The sequence below is a fragment of the Trichechus manatus genome, unplaced genomic scaffold, assembly GCF_000243295.1.
Source record: "Trichechus manatus latirostris isolate Lorelei unplaced genomic scaffold, TriManLat1.0 scaffold00069, whole genome shotgun sequence".
NCBI classification, from domain to species: domain Eukaryota; kingdom Metazoa; phylum Chordata; class Mammalia; order Sirenia; family Trichechidae; genus Trichechus; species Trichechus manatus.
In genome coordinates this window covers 5,364,022-5,385,055 of record NW_004444005.1, presented here as the reverse complement: position 1 = coordinate 5,385,055, position 21,034 = coordinate 5,364,022, and the positions used below count along the sequence as shown (strand labels likewise).

At 54.7% G+C, this 21,034-nt stretch overlaps 1 protein-coding gene across 1 annotated transcript in view; it reads right to left on the bottom strand.

The window, feature by feature from the left end:
• Positions 1-21,028, bottom strand: part of MPPED1 (metallophosphoesterase domain containing 1) — an 85,308-nt gene extending 64,280 nt beyond the window's left edge. Inside the window, exons 1-2 of the mRNA XM_004379995.1 lie at positions 20,804-21,028; positions 10,956-11,137 (exon numbers count right to left, since the gene is read on the bottom strand). Of these exons, the coding sequence (XP_004380052.1) occupies positions 10,956-11,137; positions 20,804-21,027 (406 nt within the window). The 5' untranslated portion in view covers position 21,028. The remainder of the gene's footprint in view (positions 1-10,955; positions 11,138-20,803) is intronic.
• Positions 21,029-21,034: the final 6 nt, after the last annotated feature.

Genomic DNA, 21,034 nt, shown 5'->3' with positions numbered 1-21,034 from the left:
TTTTTTGTGTATCCCCAGCACCGAGCACAGGATCTAGAACAAGGCAGGTGCTCAGTAAATGTTTACTGAATGAATGAATGCATGCAAACCAACAGCAAGGAGGAGCTCTAGCCTCAAGACCCTCAAGCTAGAAGGTCTGCACCCAGTGTCTTCACTTGTCCAAACACTGTCCAAACACCAAAGCCTACCTCAAGCACTATCTCCTACATGAAGCCACCCGATTCCCCCCTGGACACGACTGCCCTCCTTGTTCCCCACCCTCCTCTGGCCTCTGCTTCGCTCGGGCCCTGGGCTCCTTGCTAGTCCTCAAATGCACCATGAACACTCCAGGCTCAAGGCTGCTCCCTCTGCCCAGAACGCCCTCCCCAGACAAGAGCACAGCTGGCTCACTCCATGGTAACCGTGGTAACCAGGTCTCTGTTCATCAGAGGGGCTGGCCCTGCCATTACTCCCTGTTCCCTTACCCTGATCCCCCTTACAGATTATAGATCTGTTTGTCCACGGCCTGTCTTCTCCCCCTAAACGTCAGCCTCACAGAAGCAGGATCTGAGGCTACAGCGCCATGCCTAGAACCACGCCCTAACAGTGCTCGGCAAACATCCCCTGAGTAAACAAATGTGGGTATTTCCAATCAAGTGTGGACTGGAAAACAAATGATACGGACAATGACGACTTTGGGGCAGGGTTACAAACGAGTCAGAAAGTGAAACACCAGACAGCAAAGATGCATGAGATGGTGCCGAGAGGGGCTGGGGCAGCTGCGCTCCCGAGTCCTTCGGGGAGGACGGAGATGTTGATTAATTCCAGACTGTGTTAAGTTGGATAAGTATATTCAAAAATTTATGAGTATCCACTAAATGAATCGAAAAAGAATGTGGAATTTCCAAACCAGTAGAGGGGAAAAAGAGAGACTTCAATCAATCCAAAAGGGAGAGGCGGAGATAAAAAGCACAAAAGGAATGACAGACAGGGTTATGTTTTACATACTGGCAAACACTAATGAAATATTTGATTTGATTATTCAAATCCAAAAATCTTTACAAAGTCCCACACAAAGCTCAAAAATGACGAGGACCCAGGTCTAGTCCTCGAGGAACCTACAGACAAATAAGGGGGGCATCAAACAGGCTACAGTGGAAGGATCTATCAGAGGAGCTGGGACAATCATCCTCCGAAGAATCAGAGACATTGGCCGAATACATCTCTCTTTTCACTTTGGCCCCCAGGAAGCTCCCAACTCAAAGAGCCCATGCAGCCTGTGTGACCTGGGTGTCAATATTCTAGGCCCTCCCTCTGAGCTGCCCTAATTTCTTTTTTCTAACCCTGAGTATGAATTTATCTTGCTTACTTTGGACATGACATCAAGAAAAACCAATCTCTAGAAATGGACATCATGATTGGTAGAGGAGAACCAAAAAACCAAACCCATTGCCATCGAGTTGATTCCGACTCATAGCGACCCTATAGGACAGAGTAGAAACAGCCCCATAGGGTTTCCAAGGCGCAGGTGGTGGATTCAGACTGTCAACCTTTTGATTAGCAGCCAAGCTCTGAACCAAAAATGCGGGAAATCCTCAATGAGACGGAATGACAACAGCCGCAACAATGGGCTCAAACATACCAGTGATCATTAAGATGGGCAATGATCAGGACTGGGGAACATTTCGTTCTGTTATACAGAGCCGACTCGACGGTAACCGACAAGCAACAACTCTATCATCGATACTCTACCATCTCACCAACCTTGTTTTTATAAACCATCTCAAACCCTTTGACACAAGACGGGATATAAAGAAGCAAACAAAAAGCCCGAACAAATAACATAATACACAAAAGAAATCCCAGGAAGAACCTTCAGACAGCCTGCATCTTTCCAGAGAAGTACATCTCCACCTTGTTATAAAATAGTTTTATTATTATTATTTTTTATTTAAGGCAGAGAGTTTTAGGATGATGGTCTTAGAAAGAAAGAAAAGAAACACTATTGCAAAACATCAGTTTGAAATCCCCTCACACACCAGAGAGTCTCATTTCATTTCAAAGCCATTCTGTTGTAAACAGATAATTAGCACTTAAACACACCTTTCAAGGGTTTATACATTAACATGAAAATACTGTAATTACGGCTGGCCAAAATCGCTTGACTACAACTTAGAATTCTAGATTTTTCATCTTTATTAGAAGTTAATTTTCTCCCTTTTAGCCCCTAAAACACAATTTCGCTTTGTGAGGAATTTTTTTGATGAGGAATACGGAAAATTAATTTTTAAGACGAATACCAAACCTCTCTGCTGCACGACTGATCCATTTTTTATCTGAGCATTGATCTCGTTCTCTCTCCAGTCAAAGACCCTGTTTATCAGTCACGCTGGCCACTGTGACTACCGAAAAAAAAAAAACCCACTGCCGTGGAGTTGATTCCGACTGATCTGGAAGGTCCCTGGAGTCTGGAGCTGCTTAACTCCCTGAGGATTTCGGCCATTCCTGGGGAAGACCACCGCACCACCCCACACAGGGGAGGGGAGAAGTTCCAGCAGGACCTGGGGAAACAAGAGTGTCTGCCTGATGACCCAGCCGCCCCACGCCCGCCGTGCACCCCGGAGCAGTCCCATACAGGACAGAGAACGTGTACGAACAGTGGGGCCGCCCAGGGACTGTCTCCAGGGCCTGATACACGAATTGTGACATGCTCTGGGATGCCCCGCAGTGGGCATCAGAAGTGACGGCCACGTGGCGAGGTCTTACAGACTGGAACATGAGAAGTAAGAGACAGGTTGTGTGCAACGCGTCGTAACACGCACCCAGGGGCAGAGCTGAGCACTTGAGGGAGCCTGTCCCATGAGAGGGGGTGGCGGGAAGGGGCCAGGGTGCAGATGGAGGTTAAAAAAATCAAAAAACAAAGGCAAAGCAAGACTGCAGGGGCTGCCAGGTCCAACAGCCACAGACTGCTCAACTCTCCACATCGGGGTCCCCTCATCCCATAGAAAGAGAGCGAGGCTGAGGGCACGGCCTCCCTGGGAAGCCGCTGCCTGGGAGGGGCGAGGGGAGGAGAAGGGAGTGGTCACCTTCTAGCTGCAGCTGAAAAAAATGTGTCTTTTTTACAAATCACAGAACTGTCTGTGGCTGTGACCAGCTTCCTGCCCCAGCTGGGCCAGGAGAGGTCCCCACCTGACCCCTCACCTCCACTTGGAGCTCCACCTGCACCGAGAAGGTGCTCCTTCCACCCGCTCTTGAACTGAATTGCAAAGAGGCCAAAACCCAAACCAAATCCTTTGCTGTGGAGTCCATTCCAACTCATAGCGATCCTATAGGACAGAGCAGAATTGCCCCAGAGGATTTCCTAAGCTGTAAATCTTTATGGAAGGAGACTACCACATCTTTCTCTGGCTGGTGGGTTTGAACTGCCAGCCTTTTGGTTAGCAGCCAAGCGGGCGTAACCACTGTGCCACCAGGGCTCCCTTGCAAAGAAGCAGAACGGCCCATTTCTGCAGCCAACCCTTCCCCCAGGGCCTCGGGCCTCCAACACAAGTGGCAAATGAGGGCAGAACCAAAGACACCGTCTTGCAATGAATTCTCCCTTTCCCTCCCTCTCCTTCCTTCCTCACAGATTTTAATGAAGGGTTTCCTTGCAAAAGACCTAGCTCTATTTAACAAAATCCTTGGACCCGTTTTATATTGTCTTATATATCGTTTTATGCTAGAGCGCCAGTAAAAAGTTAATTATAACTTCTAAATACTCCATTACTGGGCCCTCGTCTTCCTCCCTGGCCCGATTCTGCAGAGGGTAAAGCCACTTAAGTAACGGGCTCCTTGTGGGACCACCCCTCCCAGCTCCACTCAGAGGTCATCTGGAGCCTGGGCTGGCTCTGCGGACCCAGGGGAACCAGGCGTGGTCTCCACCCTGGACGGCACAGGATCCTGCAGGAGGAAAGGAAGCTTGGCAGGGCAGCGGCTCGGCAGGTGACATAACGAATAGGGGGACAGTGGGTGGGACAGGTAGGACACGGGATGGACAACAGTGGGGCCAGGATGACAACAGATGCCAGCTGACATCAGCCTCGAGGGAGGGGAGGGGGGAACAGAGAGCTCTGGGTCTCAGTGCCACGCAGGAGAGTGGCACCTGGTTACACAGCTAATGGGATGGGTCAGAGGTTTAGGGGTTCAGTTCGTGACGTAACGAATCTGCAGTGCCGGCAGACAGTGGGAGGAGGTGTCATCTGGGCGGGCTGAGCAGCTGTACAGGCTGGGCCTCGGGGCGGGTGGATGGAGGTGCCCTGCTGGTCGGGTGGGGGCAGGAGTCTGCGTGGGCATTGTCTGGAAAGGAGATGGAGAGGCTCAGGGATGCCTGGGAGGAGGAGGAGGAGGGACCAGGAGGATAGAGGAGCAGTTGGAGGAGGGGGCGCCCAGAGATGCTGGAGAAGAGCTCAATGCTGTGAGGTGTAGGCGCCTGGTGCCCCAAAGCGGCGAGGACAGAAGGGTGAGAACAAGCCCTCCTGCGGCCTCTGGGGGTCACTCCTGAGGGTACTGTGGCGCTGAGGGCTGGCGGCCAGGCTGCGGAGCACAGCAGGAGAGTGAGGGTGGCAGGGAGGGCACCTGTCAGTCACCGCGGCCAGCTCTTTGGCATCCTGCCAATCCAGGCTCGTGAACTGACAGTTCTGGGGGTATGACTGTCACTCACGGGGAAGGCAGCAGAATCCGGGCTGGCATGCTGGCCTCGGGGAAGATGTGGGGGCACCAGGGCTTCTGGGTCAGCTGGCGGCCCCTATAGCCACAACCGGAGGCGGGTACTGCAAGCGCAGCCTCTCCACCTGGCCTCAGCACCTGTGCCCACCTGGGACAACTGGCCTCCTTGGTTGGGTCCAGATGACCTGTAGCCTCAGCTCTAATGACTTATCCTAAGATCCTCAATTCGGCCTCCACTCCCTGAGCCTCCTCCGGCCACCCCCAAGTCCCCCGTTGCCACAGCAATGGGCCACACTCACCATCACAGCCTTGCCCTGCCCGGCACAGGGGCCAGCCGCACTGTCCCCTTGGAGCCCCTTGTGTCCCACCCACAGGGGGCAATCAGTCATGCTGCCCTGGGTCGGGTGCCCCGGCTCCCAGCCCTCACTCCCACTCCTCCCGGGTCCACGGCTGCCATCCAGGGCCCCGGGGGCTGACGGGCTGGTGCTGAGAACGAGGCCTCGCCTCACAGGCCTCTTTGTGTCTGCCCTCCCACTGTAATCCAGAATGGCTTTGGAAAACACTTCCTACACACAACCCGCTGAACCCCTTTCACACTTAGAATCAACCCCCAAATCCTGTCCCCGTCCCACTGGGCTGCGTGAACCGGCGCCTACCTCCTCCCCAAACTCCCTCGGTGAACTCCTCCCTTGCTGTTTCCCAGTCGCTCCCTCTTCCTCTCTGCCTCTACCCCAGGGCCTTTGCACCAGCTATGGCCTCTGCTGGAAGGCTCCTCCCCCAGGTGGGCACAAGACCTTGCCCCAGGGCACCTCCTCTGGGAGGCCTTCCCTGACCACCCAGCTGAACAAGTCACCGTCACATCTCCCATGTCAGTTCTCGGCAGACACTCGTCACCCTCTCTGACAACTCTCTTACTGCTTCCGTGTCTCATTACTGACCCACTGTCTTCCTTCGCCGGGATATGTGCTGGCTCCCCACTCTTCCCCAGTGCCTGGGACAGGCCTGCACACAGTGGGGTCGTGGTGAGGCACACTGAATGGAGGAATGAATGCTTCCTTCCAGTCTTTTCTCTCTCTGTGTGTGTGTGTGTGTGTGTGTGTGAACTGTTGGCACAAGTGAGAACACACGTCGTTTCTCAGAAAGCCCACCCCCTTTACACCTCCCCATCTGTGCACACGCTAACCCAGAGAACCAGCTGCTGTCGAGCTGACGCTAACTCACGGTGACCCCACGTGTGTCAGAGTAGAACCGTGCTCCACAGGGTTTTTTTTCAATGGCTGATTTTTTGGAAGCAGATCACCAGGCCTTTCTTCGAGGCACCTCTGGGTGGACTCAAGCCTCCAACCTTTCAGTCAGCAGCCGAGCACGTTAACTGTTTGCGCCACCAGGGGCTCCGTCCACATGCACTCCCTCTTCTCCCTGTACTGAACTTCAAGACTCAGATCAAATGTCCCCTGTCCTGTGCAGCCCCGTGTCCCCTACCCCGAGGGGAGCCCTGATCTGGCAAATGCCAGTTCCTAGGAGCAATAATCACATTTATGCAGCATTTTATACTTTAGAAAACTTGACTGTTTCATCCATCCTATTGGAGCCTCAGAACAACCTCTGGTGGTCGGCAGGACACAGGAGCCTGGCCACCCTCGTTTAAAACGAGGCCACGGAGATTCAGAGAGGTCAAGTGGTTGCCACATCATCCAGGCAGGAAGTAGATGTCGAGCATCTGGCCCCAAACAGCGATGTCCAGATCTTTGTTGTTGTTAGGGGAGGTCCAGTCACTTCCGACTCATAGAGACCTTACGTACAACAGGACGGAACGCTACCAGGTCCTGTGCCATCCTCAAAATCACTGCTATATTTGAGCCATTGTTGCAGACACTGTGTCAGTCCATCTCTTCGAGGGTCTTCCTCTTTTTCACTGACCCTCTACTTTATCAAGCATGACGTCCTTCTCCAGGGACTGATCCCTCCTGATAACATGTCCAAAGTATGTGAGAGAAGTCTTGCCACCCTCCCTTCTAAGCAGCATTCTGGCTGTACTTCTTCCACGACAGACTCGTTCCTTCTTCTGGCAGTCTATGGGATAGTCAATATTCTTCGCCAACACCAGAATTCAAAGGCATATTCCTTATTCACTGTCCAGGTTTCGCATGCATATGAGGCAACTGAAAATACCATGGCTGGGGTCAGGTGCTCCTTAGTCCTCAAAGTGACATCTTTGCTTCTGAACACTTTAAAGACGTCTTTTGCAGCAGATGTGTCCCCTGAAATACGTCGTTTGATTTCTTGACTGCTGCTTCTATGGGCGTTGATTGTGGATCCAAGTAAAATGAAATCCTCGACAACTTCAATCTTTTCTCCACTTATCATGATGTTGCTTCTTGGTCCCGTTGTGAGGATTTTTGTTTTCTCTATGTTGAGGCATAATCCATACTGAAGGCTGTGGTCTTTGATCTTCGTCAGTAAGTGCTTCAAGTCCTCTTCACATTCAGCAAGCAAGGCTGTGTCATCTGCATATCGCGGGTTGTTAATGAGGCTTCTTCCAATCCTTATGCCACATTCTGCTTCACACAGTCCAGCTTCACAGATTATTTGCTCAGTATACAGATTGAATAAGTGTAGTGAAAGGATACAACCCTGACACATGCCTTTCCTGATTTTAAGCCACGCAGTATCCCCTTCTGTTCAAACGACTGCCTCGTGGTCTATGTACAGGTTCCTCATGAGCACAATTAAGTGTTCTAGAATTCCCATTCTTTCAATGTTATCCATAATTTGTTATGATTCACAGAGTCAAATGCCTCTGCATAGTCGATAAAACACAGGTAAACATCTTTCTGGTATTCTCCGCTTTCAGCCAGGATCCGTCTGACATCAGCAGTGATATCCCTGGTCCAACGTCCTCTTCTGAATCCTGCTTGAATTTCTGGAAGTTCCCTGTCGATGTACTGCTGCAACCGCTTTTGAATGATCTTCAGCAAACTTTTATTTTTGTGTGATATTGATGATATTGTTCAATAATTTCCACGTTTTGTTAGATCCCCTTTCTTTGGAATGGGCACAAATATGGATCTCTTCCAGTCGGTTGGCCAGGTAGCTATCTTCCAAATTTCCTGGCATAGACAAGTGAGCACTTCCAGCACCGCATCTGTTTGCTGTACCCTAACATGTACTAGCGGCCAGACCTTCAGTTCATCCAGCAGGTACTCCCTTTAACTCAAGTCAGAGAGTTTTCTGAAGGTCGAGAAGAACAAGAGAGGCAATACAAAGGAGATGCCAAGAGCTCAGTTCTGGAGTCCGACTGCCTGGGTTTCAATCCCAGCTCTGCCACTTACTAGCTGTGTGACCTTGAGCAAGTTACTCTGCTTCTCTGGGCCTTGGTTTTCTCCTCTGTAAAATGGGGATAACAATAACCCCTGCCTCATTCCATTGCCAGGGGGATTAAATGAGCTAACAGCACACACAAACTAGCTAACACCCAGCACATACTAAATGCTCAGGGAACACCAGCTAGATATAAAAACCACCACCAGTCTGTCCGTGCGTCATACTGGGGTGACTTGCATGTTGCTGTGATGCTGGAAGCTATGTCATCGGTATTTCAAATACCAGCAGGGACACTTATGGTGGACAGGCTTCAACAGAGCTTCCAGACTAAGAAAGGCCTGGGTTCTACTTCTGAAAATTAGCCAATGAAAACTCTACGGATCACAGCGGAACACTGTCTGGTATAGTGCTGGAAGATGAGCCTCCTACGTTGGAAGGCTCTCAAAACTCCCAGTGGCTGCAACAGTGGAATCGATCGTGCCAGGGATCGTGAAGATGATGCAGAAGCGGGCAACGTTTCATTTTGTTGTACGCGGGTCGCCATGAGTCGGAGCCCACTCGACAACAACTAACAACATATATAAAAACCCATCTGTCCAGGTGTCCCTATGAGCGCACAGCGCATCTCCAGGCCACAACCACCTCCTCCCTGGGGGCTTGAAACGCCGGCTCACGGAAGGGAAGTTCCCAAGAGCCCGTGGCAAATGGGCTTCCGTAAACCAGCTTCTCCTTAAGCTCTCACTCACGCGCAAATTCCAAAGAGGCCTCGGCTCCGTTGATCAATCCAAGGCGCAGCTCCTGATCTTCGAAACACACTGTCACCGGAGTGGCAAGTACTGACATCTGCAAACACTTCAAGGCGGCAGAGAGGACAGGCCCTGGCTCAAGGAGCCTTCAGCAAAAAGGAAGGCCCCTTTGTGAACTCACATCCCTCACTCGTAATAACCCAGGCAAACAAAAAAACAGCTAGTGCAAATTACCAAAAAGGCCCCCCCGTTCCTGTGGCATGCTGTTCTTCCGTCTGCTAAGAGATAGTTAATCAGTGTTGTCGAGTCAATACCAACTCCTTGCGACCCCATGTATGTCAGGGTGGAACTGTGCTCCACAGGGTTTTCAATGGCTGATTTTTCAGAAGTGGATCGCCAGGACCTTTCTTCCGAGGCACCGCTGGGTGGACGTGAACCTCCAACCTTTGGGTTACCAGCAAGCACATTCACTGTTCGCACCAGTCAGGGACTCCAAGGGGCAGGTAGAGAGGACTTTCATGTAAATGTCCCGGCCCTCCCTGGGTCCCACTCACCATCAGAATATGGTCATGATCAGGCCCTGTCCTTCCTTCCGGGTCCACCACGTCCTCCCGAGCCCCCCTGCTCCAGCCACACCACATTATTCCTTCTTTCAAGCTCCTACCACCAGGTGTCTGCCCGCAACAGCTCCCTTCCTGGGGGCAGACACCCACCTCCTGCGTCAAAGCCCAGGGGCAGAGCCAATTTCCCCGCGAGGCCTTCACCTGTCCCCACGGAAACCCACCACCGCCCTGACCTGTGAGTCCCCAGCCCTGGGTGCCCACAGCCATTTCACATTCAGTGGTTTGGCTCAGTCACTCAATCAAGATTTGCAGGAGCACGCCAAGGGCCGGGGTGTACACCAGAGTCAGTTCCCACCCTTGGGGACCTTGGGCAGGCCGTATCCTCCTCTGTCAACACATATGAAAATAGCACCCACCTCAGACAGCTGTTTCCAGATGTAAGCAAGGGAGCAAAGAGGCTGCCTCCTCATACCTGGCACATAATAGGTGCTCAGCCAACAGTGACTGCTGAGATTTGCCATGGAAACTGACTCCTGAGTCAGCCAAGAGACCCAAAGGAGCCGAGGTGGGATATGAAGCCAGCCTCAAAGACAGGTCCCCTGTAGAGGAGGCCGCCCAGGCCTGGACAGGCCCTCCAAACTCTCCCCCGCCTCAGCCACCCTGCAGGAGCCCTCTCTTATCTCCACACGTCTCAGTCCAAACGGAGCTATCATTAGAATTTCCCGTTTGAAAAATCAATATTTAAAGCTCCAAGCCTGCCAAGCAGAGGGGAAGGCCTTGCTTGTAAATATTTGTCTCGACTGGCAAAGCTGGGCCTGTCCCTCGCCGCGGCCGACCTGCCTTGCTCCAGCCCTCTGCGTGCCAGCCCCCAGCCAACCACAGAGCTGGGCACTCTGGGGAGGTGGGGACCATCTGGCAGCTGCAAGGGGCTGCTCACAGAGGTGACCGCCCACACTCACGCCTCCACAGCAGCAGGCCAGCCACCCGTGGGCATCCATCTGTCCCCAGGGTGAGGGCAGAGACGTCACCTGTGAGGTGCCTCCGGATCCCAAGGCAGGTGGCTGCTCCTGGGGACACCCCAGATTTCTTTCTTTCTTATTTTGGAAAAAAGCAAGAAGCCAAAGACAAAAGCCAGGGGCGTTCGTGAAAATCATGGCCCCCACTTGGTTCCCTGGGGCCCCTTGGTAAGACCACGGAGTCCCAAGGCTGCCCCTCCCTGGGAACCAGCTGAGACCAGCCCTGACATCACCGTGTCCAGAGAGGCATCCATTCATTCACTCATTCAGCCATTCATTCATCCAACAATAAAGACTGAACGAATTGCTGAATGAATTCTTCTCCCAGCCCCGGGGACTGGACACAGAAGCGGACAAAGAGCCTGGGGAATAGCCCACAAACGAATCCAAAGTCACAACCAAGACAGGTGCTGGGCCAGGAAAGGCCCGAGGTGTGGCCCCCAAAGTGTGAGGCCAAGGGGGAGCCCCCGAAAAGGTCCGAGCAGTCTGGGTGCTCAGGGGGCTTCCCAGGGGAGGTGAACAGGCAGACAGAGGCCGAGGAGGGGACCGGGAAGAGCAGGGAGGCAGGCTGACAGGCAGAAGGGGCTCCTGACCCTGCACGGTGGGCCGGGTGGGGGACCTACCGAGCCACTCGTTGAACTTCTTCACCTCGCTCGGCAGCCCCAGCTCCGTGAAGTCGCCAGCATGGATGAGCACGTCACCGTAGGGCATCTGGATCGGATCCGTCCTCGAGTGGGTGTCGGAGACACAGACGAAGCGGGTGTAGCCGGGTGGCTTGGGGGCGTCATGAGGCACCGGGTCCACCCTGCGGGAGAGGGGACATGTGGGTCACAGGGCCCGTGTCCTCCCACCCCCATGATGCTCCCACAATGTACCCACTCCTGGGTCCCCAAGCTCACTCAGAGCACCCCAACCCCCACACGGACTGAGCCCCCACCCTAACATGTACAGAGCCGCCACCCTAACACACACTGACCCCCAACCCTGACACGCACTCACCCCCACCCTGACACGCACTCACCCCACCGACACGCCCTCCCCCCACCCTGACATGCCCTCACCCCACCGTGACACGCACCCACCCCACCCTGACACACATCCACCCCACCCTAACATGCACTGACCCCCCTCCCCTAGCATACACTGCACCCCCAGCCTCCAGGTCGGGCCCACCCAGTTGGAATCCTGCCTCTTGCGCTCACTAGCCAGGCAAACATTTTTCCTGGAGCCTCAGTTTCCTCCTCTGTGACATGGGCACATCAGAGGGTTGTTGTGAGGGTTAAACAAACTAATGGGTGAACAGCACCTGCAGCAGTGCCTGGCCTCCTACCCACACGGGTTCCTGTTATTATAACAAACCTGTTGTATTATTATAACTAACCCGCTGTTGGACTAAAGGGAATGTTTCGGTCTTCTACTCATTACCCCCTCAGCTAAGGGGCCTCTTGAGATTTTTTGTTTCCTACTTGCCCCGGCCCCTGAAATCTGAACATCACAGAGACATTGTATATGTTTTTGTACTTACAGATGTTGTTAGCTGTCACTGAGTCAGCACCCCGTTCATGGTGACCCCACGCACAACAGAACAAGACACTGCCAGGTCCTGTGCCATCCGCACGATCAGTTGCAGATAAGATCGTCATGATCCATAAGGTTTTCATTGGCTGATTTTTGGAAGTAGATCACCAGGACTTTCTCCCTACTCTGTCTTTGGAAGCTCACTGAAACCTGTCCACCACGGGTGATCCTGCTGGTATGTGAAGTACCAGTGGCACAGCTCCGAGCATGACAGCAACACACAAGCCTCCATGACAGGTGGTGGCCGCACACGAGGTGCACTGGCCAGGAATCTCCCGCATTGAAGGGGAGGATTCTACCCCAGAACCACCACCATCTCACCGTCTGTATACCTAGGCTTTATACACAAAAAGAGTGAGATCTCTCACTCCCCCAAGAACCAGTTTCCACCCCCCTGGGGGCAATGTCTCAACACTGAAAATGCATGAACTCAAGTCCATGGTCTCACTGAAAGAGCAGACTCCCCGTGCCATGCAGACACGCGCAGCATTCGAGGGGAGCGATCTCGAAAGGGGCCATTTCCCATGAACATGGAGGGAAATCAGGGTGGGTGGCAATTTCCAAAACTGGGAGAGGATCTCACCACTTTTAGAACAAGGGCCTTCCAGAGTCATGTAAGGACACGGTCCTGGAATCAGAAGCAAGTGTTCAAATTCCAGCTCTGCCACTTATCACTCCTGTGTGACCTTCAGCTAACACTCGGCCTCAGTTTGCTCATCTGTAAAATGGGGACACTCGGACAATTACAAGGGGCTGCCCAGATGGACGTCAGCTCTTGTTCCTCAGGAGCTCACCCCAGCCCACTCCTGTAACAGACAAGGACAAGCAAGGTGCACCCCAACTCCCAGGGCAGGGCTCCCCCCAGGACTCTTTGCCTTCCCAGTTGCATGATCGCGGCAGGTTCAAAACTCTTAAAAATAATGCAATGACATTTCAACGAGCAGCACCCTCCAGATAAGTATGCCGCTCGAGGAGTTGTGTTTAAATCTAATTATGCGGCAAACCAAAAGCGGTGCCATATCAGTTACATAAATACTTTTAAAGACATCTTTCTAATTATCCTTTTTTTTTCCTTCAGACAATATACTTCGAAGAAATTTAATTAACACCTTACGAGAAGCGTGGGTTCAGCATGCTAATGTGCAGGGCGCTTTACACGCTCAATCCGCGTCGTTGGAGGCGCCGAGCCGGCCACCCTAACCACAGAGGCACACACTAGGGCCTTTCTGGGGGTTGTGAAGCCGAGTTAGATCCCAGCAGGTCGGAGTGACAGGGACTGGGGGAAGAGTCACACTCCCTGAAAATGTCCAATAGCGACCAGCCAGGAAGGCGCTGGGAGTTCCTCCTTTGCCCTCTTCATTCATTCATTCACCCATTCATTCATTCGACAACAGCATGTCCTGAGCACCTACTGTGCGCCACCCCTGAGCTCAATGTTGGAGACACAGGGATGAATCAGGCTGGACCCCTGTCCACTGGAAGCCCCAGACTGATGGCAGAGACAGGTTTGGCAGGACAGTGACAATAAGGTCGCCAGCTTCGAAGGGGCAGCAGAGGGGCTGGGGGCCAGAGAAGGCCCTCAGCTGGCCTGGGGCCCTGGAAGCTTCCTGAAGGAGATGGTGCTTGAGCTGGCCTGGAAGCTGAAATCTCCGTCGTAGTAATTCCCACCACTCCTCTGTCCTTTGGAGCCCCCAACACACCCCCCACAAGTGACAGAAAGTCTTGCAGGTAAAGCTGGCCTCGGGTCCACCTGCACATCCTGCCCACCACAAGCTGACTGGACCAAGAACAGCCAGTCACTACTGGGCTGGCCAAGGGCCCGGCTTAGGGCCTGACCCAGAAGCAGAAATGAGCCAATCAGCCGCTCCCTCTGTCCCTCCCGCCTTCCCTCCCCCCATCTCTCCCTGTCTGTCTGTTTCTCGGAATCTGGCCCAAGAAGCACAGAGGAAATCTCCCAGCTGGCCAAGGAGCCGAGGTCGCGAAGATGCTACGAGGTGACAGAGACCAAGTCAAAGAGATAAAGAGAGACAAAGAAGGGAGAGACAGGGATGCCACCCCCAGACCCAACTCGGGCCCCAACATCCCCCTCCCCCAGAGAGCCCCCTTAGCATAGAAGCTCTAAGCGGCCGCAGCTCCCACCGCCCACAACAAGCCCACCATCCGCCGTGCGTGCTCCGGGGGCCTGCGTCAGGCTGGGCCTGCGCTGGGCTGAGCGCTTTAATTAACTGTTCTTATTTCCCTACACCCCGAGGCTCTGAGCACTATGAAGATGCAAACCTAATAATCCCCAGAGAAAAAACTAAAGACTTTTATTACCCTGCACAGTCCTCCGGCTATTTGGATTGTAACAAATGCTCAACCTTGAAATAAGAGCAACCGTAATGGTATCGACAATAATTCCCACGCATGGAGAGCTCATTATGTGCTAAACACTTCACAGAATTCACTTCCTTCACCCTTGTATGACCGTCTGTGGGGGGCACTCTGGGTGTCCCCATTTTACAGATGAGGAAACTGAGGCTCAGAAAGGCCGACTTGCCCATGCTCTCAGCGCAAACCAGTGGAGCTAAAATTTGTTGTTTTTTTATTCCAGAGCTCACATCAGGCCCTACCTCATTTCATTCAATCAATCAATGGACAAGTGCTTACTGAGTGCCCCCTAAATGCCTGGCACCTGCTAGATGTTGGGGACACTCTTGTGGACAAGATGTTCTTGAAGGGCACCCATGGGGAGCACACAGAAACCCTGCTTATGTTTGGAAGCAAGAAAAAAAGCAAGAAGGGGTGAGACATGGAGAGAGAGAGAGCGTATAAGAGATGAGAGGGCTTGACAGCATCATTCAACTCCTAGATCCAGCTGTGCCTGAAGCTAGCCCCAAACCTGACCTTCCTAGCTAATCATGTAAGCAAGAAACACAATTTAAGCTGGGTTTCTGACACATGCAGTGGCAAACCCGGACTAAAAACTGAGTCACAACAGCCTGAGTGGTAACTGGGGCCCAGACAAGTTAGGGTTCATGCCCAGAGTCCAAGCTAGTAAGTCAACGGAGTAGAATTCAAACCTGAGTCTTCACTAACAAGCATTTGGGCATCTAGCCCCAGAACCTTCATATGACAAGAAAAACAAAGGCTCAGTGGGGACGAGGGAGAAGGTAGAGAAACAAATGTTCCATGTTCCCTGGAGCGAAACTCAACTTCTCCAGAGCTCCCGCCTGCTGGGGTGGCCCTACGCCAGGCCACAGCTCTCTGAAGTCTGTCCCCGCCTCCCCCGACAGTCTCCTACACCTGCACCGTGGTGGTGGATGTCCCAGTGGGAGTCCTGGTGGCTGAATCAGTGCAGGATAAAGACCATGGCCCACGGCACCCAGAGTTGGGCTGGGGCCCGGCTCTGCGGCCTCCTCCCGTGTCCCGTGACCCCCCAGCCTCCATCCACCTACGCATGACAGGGACGGCCCTTCACTCTCTGGCTGTGAGAACTCTGCAAAACTACCTTTGTGGTTTTTGACCCTGCAGTGAAAGCGTGCCCCGGCCCCGGTCTCAGGCCTGTTGCCATAACACTCAGCTCGCTAGAAGTGTGACTCCTGGCATCCAAACCCCAGCCAGGCACCAGAAGCGGAGGCTGTTGCCCCTCTTATCCCATTCCTGGGGAGATGGGGCCACAAACACAGGCCAGAGGACCACTCAGGACATCAAGGCTCAACAACGTGTCCAGCTGTGTGACTGGGCATCGGGTACAGGGGCGACTAGTCCAGGCCCCTCATTTACAAATGGGGAAACTGAGGCCCAGGGCGGGGCAGTGCCTAGATGGCTCAGTATTGCACAACAGCTTCCCGGACTCCCTGTGCAGTGCTCCGCCACAGACAGACCACTGGTTCCAAGGTGACAAAGAGGTGCAGACCCTCCACCCCAACCACACGGTCCCATGTCCCCCGCCTGCCCTGCCTGCCCGCCTCCCAGCCTTTCACCTGAACGACCAGCTCCCCTTAGGTCAGAGCACTGCTCGCCCTCCAGGCCCAGGGTGATGCCGCTGCCCCCAGGAAGCCCTCCTTGATACCCCAACTCTCTTGCTGGGCCTTGCTGCCTACCTGTGCTCTCTCCCTTCTCCTCCCCTTCCGTCACAGTGCAGGCTCTGGGGCACAGCCCCATGCTGGAGCAGGGCAATGACGCTTGGGAAGTGGTCGCAGAGTAATGTACAACACAAACTGAGAGGTAGGCCAGCAAGGGAGGCAGCTCTGAGTCCCTAGAGCTGCGGTGGGGGTGTGACCCAGTTACCGTTCCGAGGAAGTGACACCTGCGCTGAGTTCACGGATGCCTCAGTGTTAACAAGGCAGAGCGAGGAAGCATCCTTTACCCGAGGCAGGAAGAAGAATAGAACGTCCCAGAAATGAGGCGCGCAGAGTATGGAGCCCAGTGGGAGAGAGATGCAGGATGAAATCTTCCCTTGCCCTGCCCCTGGCCCGCCCCAACACCATCACTTCCCCAGGCCTGCTGTCACAGCGCCTCCTGGAGTCTTCTTAGGGGACGACGTGCTGAGGGCCAAAGGGTCTCAGAGTGAATCCCAGCTCTCTGCCCCTTCCCCCAGGCCCGGGCTCTTCAGCTCACCTTCCGGACCCTCGGTTCCCTCATCTGGAGAAGGGGGGTCAGGGTGCTGGTATGGCAGTGCTGGGGGCTGGGAACAATGTGCACAAAGGGGACAGTCCAGGCCTGGTGCACAGTAGGACCCTCTCTCCCTCGGCTACATCCTTCAAGAACCCTGTGCAGCCTGAGGTGCTCAGAGAGAGAGTCTTTAACGGGACAGCTGATGTCTCCGTCACCACCGCTGCTTTTAAAGGCTGGCAAAGGAGTTACTACACCAGGCTCCCCACGAGGGACTATACCACAGACCCTCACCGCACTCGCTCTTGTCTTCCTACCGACCCCCAGGCCATTGCCTGGCTGCCCACTCACCCAGGGGCTGCCACTTGGCTTCCCAGCTCCAGAGTGCAGGGTCTCGGTCTCCAAGGCTCAGTTCTGGAGACTCATCACTCGGGCAGCGGCAGCCTCGTTACAGGCAAGGTCTCTGAAGGCAACTGCATAAATCACATGGCGGGCTCGGAGGCCACGTTCGCACCATCACTGTTATCATTACATGTTAATTGTGGATTTATTCAATAAAGCGCCCTTGCTCCCTTGCCCCAGAGACTAAGCCCAGGGCGGCCACCAATCACGGGTCGGGGAGGGGCCTTGTGCTCCCGCCTCACTCCACGGGCGGAAGCAGCCAACCCGCCACGGAGACCTGCACGCAGTCCGCGCTCAGGGCGTGGAGACTGAGACCCTCACGCAGCCCACACTCAGGGCGTGCAGCCTGAATAAGGGGGGTAGTGACAGCCCTCCCCGGAACGTCCTCACAGCAGCTTTGCCCAGCTTTGTGCAAAGTTCTGTTTCAAAGCCCAGTGGCCTGGCAGGCAGCGAGGGAACACTGGACCAGGAGTCCAGTATCTGAGCTTAGTGCATGCAAGGTCTTCTGGGACCTGCCCAAACCCCCAGCTGCCTCTGAGCCCTGCTGCCCATGGAAGCCCCCCTTGGGAGGTGGCAGCCCACCCAGAGCAGTGCAGGCTGGGTGTGACCCCTCACTCAGCCTGGCCCAGCTGTGACATCACGGGAAAGCCACTAAACTTTCTCTCCACGGCAGGTGCTGATATGCACTTTCGTCACCTTTGCTAACAGTCTGTCACCCATCAGATGTCAGCGAGGGCAGGGGTGTGTCTCTGACCACTGGTGTGTCCCGCGCACCTAGCCCAGGCCTGGCGTGTGCTAATAACGCTGAACGTTAGCGACACCGCCTGGCCCTGCTCTGTGGACCTGCTTGTTTAACTCTTAAGTATCACCATTAGCAAAGCCCTGGCTGGTGCACACAGTCAACCCGCTTGGCTGCTAACCGAAAGGTTCAAGGTTGCAGTCTACCCAGAGGCACCTCAGAAGAAAGGCCTGGCAATCTACTTCTGAAAAAATCAGCCATTGAAAACCCTTCGGAGCACAGTTCTACTTTGACACACGTGGGGTCACCGTGAGTCAGAACTGACTCGGTGGCAACTGGTTTGGTTTTTTATTTTTATTACTCTCAGCAGTATTTTATAGGTGGGGGCACAGAGGCACCGAGAGGTATGAGCCCCACAGGTCAGGGTGGAGCCAGGATTCAAATGCAGCGGGCCAGCTCGAAGGCAGCGTTCCTCACCAGTGTGCCACGTGGCTGCTCAGAGACTGAACGGACGGACACGTGATGTAGGAGCCTCAGTTGCTCGTTGATTAAATGGGGTAATAACCATGCTTTCCTTCGGTCATTTACTCCCCTTCCTTGGGACACAGCCTGGCCAACGAGGGCCTGCAGTGGCCCCTGCATGGACAGCTCTGTCCAGCTGGGCACCTCTGTCCAGTTCTCCAGCCGCCCCTTCTCGCAGCCACCTCAGACTCTGACCTGCTGGCCCGCCCCCTCCTCATGCTCCCTCCCAACTTGCTACCCCCCACTCATCCTTCTCTGGGTCTCAACCTAGAAGTCCCCTTCTCCAGGGGTTCTCCCCTGACCCCCAAGGCTGGCAGGGGCCTCCTTGGACCCCCTCTCCCCTGTCACCTCCCTGGCTGGCTGTTCTCTCAGGGACGGGGTGCTCCCTAAGGCAGGCATTGGCCTGGCCCCGGTAATGACGGCTCTCTATGGTTACTGGCCATGGTGGTGCAAACGGTTAAGCACTTAACTACAAACCAAAAGGCTGGTGGTTCAAACCCACCCAGAGGTACCTCGGAAGAAAGGCCTGGAGATCTGCTTCCAAAAGGTCACAGCCTTGAAAATCTTATGGACCAGAGCTCTACTCAGTACACATGGGGTTGCCATGAGTCGGAGTCGACTTCACAAACTAACACCTGTGGTTATTATCTACGGTGCCCGGGATCCCTCTGAGATGGGCGTGCAAACAGGCAGATCCATCAACCCCACCTGCTCTGCCTGAGGCCCAGATGCTCATTCCATTCCGGCTGGGGCGGGAGTCCAGCCCTGAATCTAGGGACCTTGGGCCTCAACCCATCCAGCTGGAGGACTGACCCCACCCAGCCATGAGAAAGCCTAGCCCAGGGAAGAAAGCAGGAAACCTCCCTCCCTGCAGAGCCCTCACCAGGCCTCAAGGTCCCCCAACACCCAAGAAGCAGCGTGCCTGTGACCCAGGCCATCCACCCAGCCCAAGGCTGCCGGGCTAGCCCCACAAAGGAAATCAGATGCAGTTTCCCAATGGAAATCCACCAAAAATAAAGTCGGCAGCACTGACAAGGTCAGCCCTGCAGCCCCCACGGATTCTGGATTCCGGAGCAAGCACCACGGGAAGAGGGTGTTCCCAGTGCTGGAGCCCACCTCCAGGCCTGGTGGCTGCCTGCCTTCCGGAATCTTTCCCTGATGAATGATCTCTCTACACCTGCCCTTGACAAGGAGGACGGGTCCCAGAGGAGACCACACAGTGAGAAGAGGCAGCAGTCAGACCACGACAACCTCCCAGCCCAGGCTGGAGACCCCCACGCTCCTTCTCTCTGGGGTCTACCTGCTGGCTTCTCCAGTCTCTCCAAAGGGACAGTGGCGGGACACTGCTGTCTACAGATGGCATTCGGGGCCCTAGAGGGAGCTGGGGAGTGGGGGAGTGGGGGGCCTCATGGGGGCATCTGACCTGGCCTGGAGATCAGGAGAGCCTCCGTGGAGCCCCCCAGTGCCGGAGCACCCCCAACTCAGCTCTGAGCACCCCGTGCCGTCACTGAGGAGTTGTTCGCTCTCCAAGGGCTCGTCCACACCCCAGGCCCAGCACAAGGCAAGCACCCCAAAAACGCCAGGAGAATGTTCAAGAATGTTCAAGACCGAGCTGACAAATGACTGACCTCTCGGGCTAGAAGTGAGTACATCTCAGACATCATAACAAAAGGCTGCTGAAGGTAAGGGAGCCCTGAACTGGAGCCAAGGCAGCCTGGGTTCGAGTCCAGCTCTGGGGCCTGCTAGCTGTGTGGGCTGGGTGGCTCCCCTCTCCTCTCTGGGCCTGTTACGTCCTTCGGGCACCCGGGAACAAGGAGGAGGGGTCTTCTATGAACACATTCACCTGGGACAGGGCCGGGAGTTTATCCGCCCCCACCCCATGCCATCCACACCTCTCTGGGACTCAGAGAAAATCCAAGGACAGGAAAGATTCGTCCAAGCACAGGCGTCGGGGACGAGTTTTTGGTGCTGATCCAAGATGGCCCAAGTCTGCACCCTCCAGGGCCTCAGGGCTCGGGCACCCCTGCTATCTCCCATCAGAGCCCCGAAGGCAGCCGTGGGACTCTCCAGTTCTTTTGGAAAAGCATCTCTGCTTTCTCAACAGAAGCTTGGGGGTCTGGGCGAGAGGCAAGGGAGCTAGGGGTCGGGGAGAGCCAGTCTAAGACCCAGCTCCTGGCCTTCCATGGGACCTCTGGCAAGTCTTTTGCCCTCTCCTGGCTTCGGTTTCCCCATCTCTACAAAAGGGTCACAAACCCAACCACCAAGAGGGGCAGCTGGAACTCAGCCCCAGATGCGGCCAGGACCACATGTGGGCATGGGGCAGCCAGGCCTTCTGATTTTTAAAAGCGATGCCAGAAGTCTGGATTTTGATGTGAAATCACCTCATTTTTAAATACTTGTCAAACATTCTCCCTGCCAAATGAAACAGGACAACGGGCCAGATTCAGCCGCCAAGCCATCGGTTTGCCACTTCTCATCCATCCCTCCCAACTTGGAGCCTCTGGGATCCTCGGCTTCCAGAACTCCTCTAGTCTGAGCCCAGCAGCCAGGAGGGGGATCCGAGCCCCGGAGCCCCGCGCAGGCGGTCACCACTGCCCACACCCCTCACGGTCCCCCCACCAGCCGCCCACTTACATCTGCACGTGCGGCGGCTGGAAGCGGCCCTGGTTGATGTTGTAGAAGGTGAAGGCCTGGGTGGGGTTGGAGCTGTATTCGTCCACCTCGATGATGAGCCGGCTGTGCTGGTGCCGCCGGGCGGCCATCACGTGGGACTGGGAGAACGCCATGCCCAGGCCGCAGGGAAGGAGGGCCAGGGCCTCTGCCTTCAGGACGCCGGCATCCCACCTACGGCGCCACATGGACCTC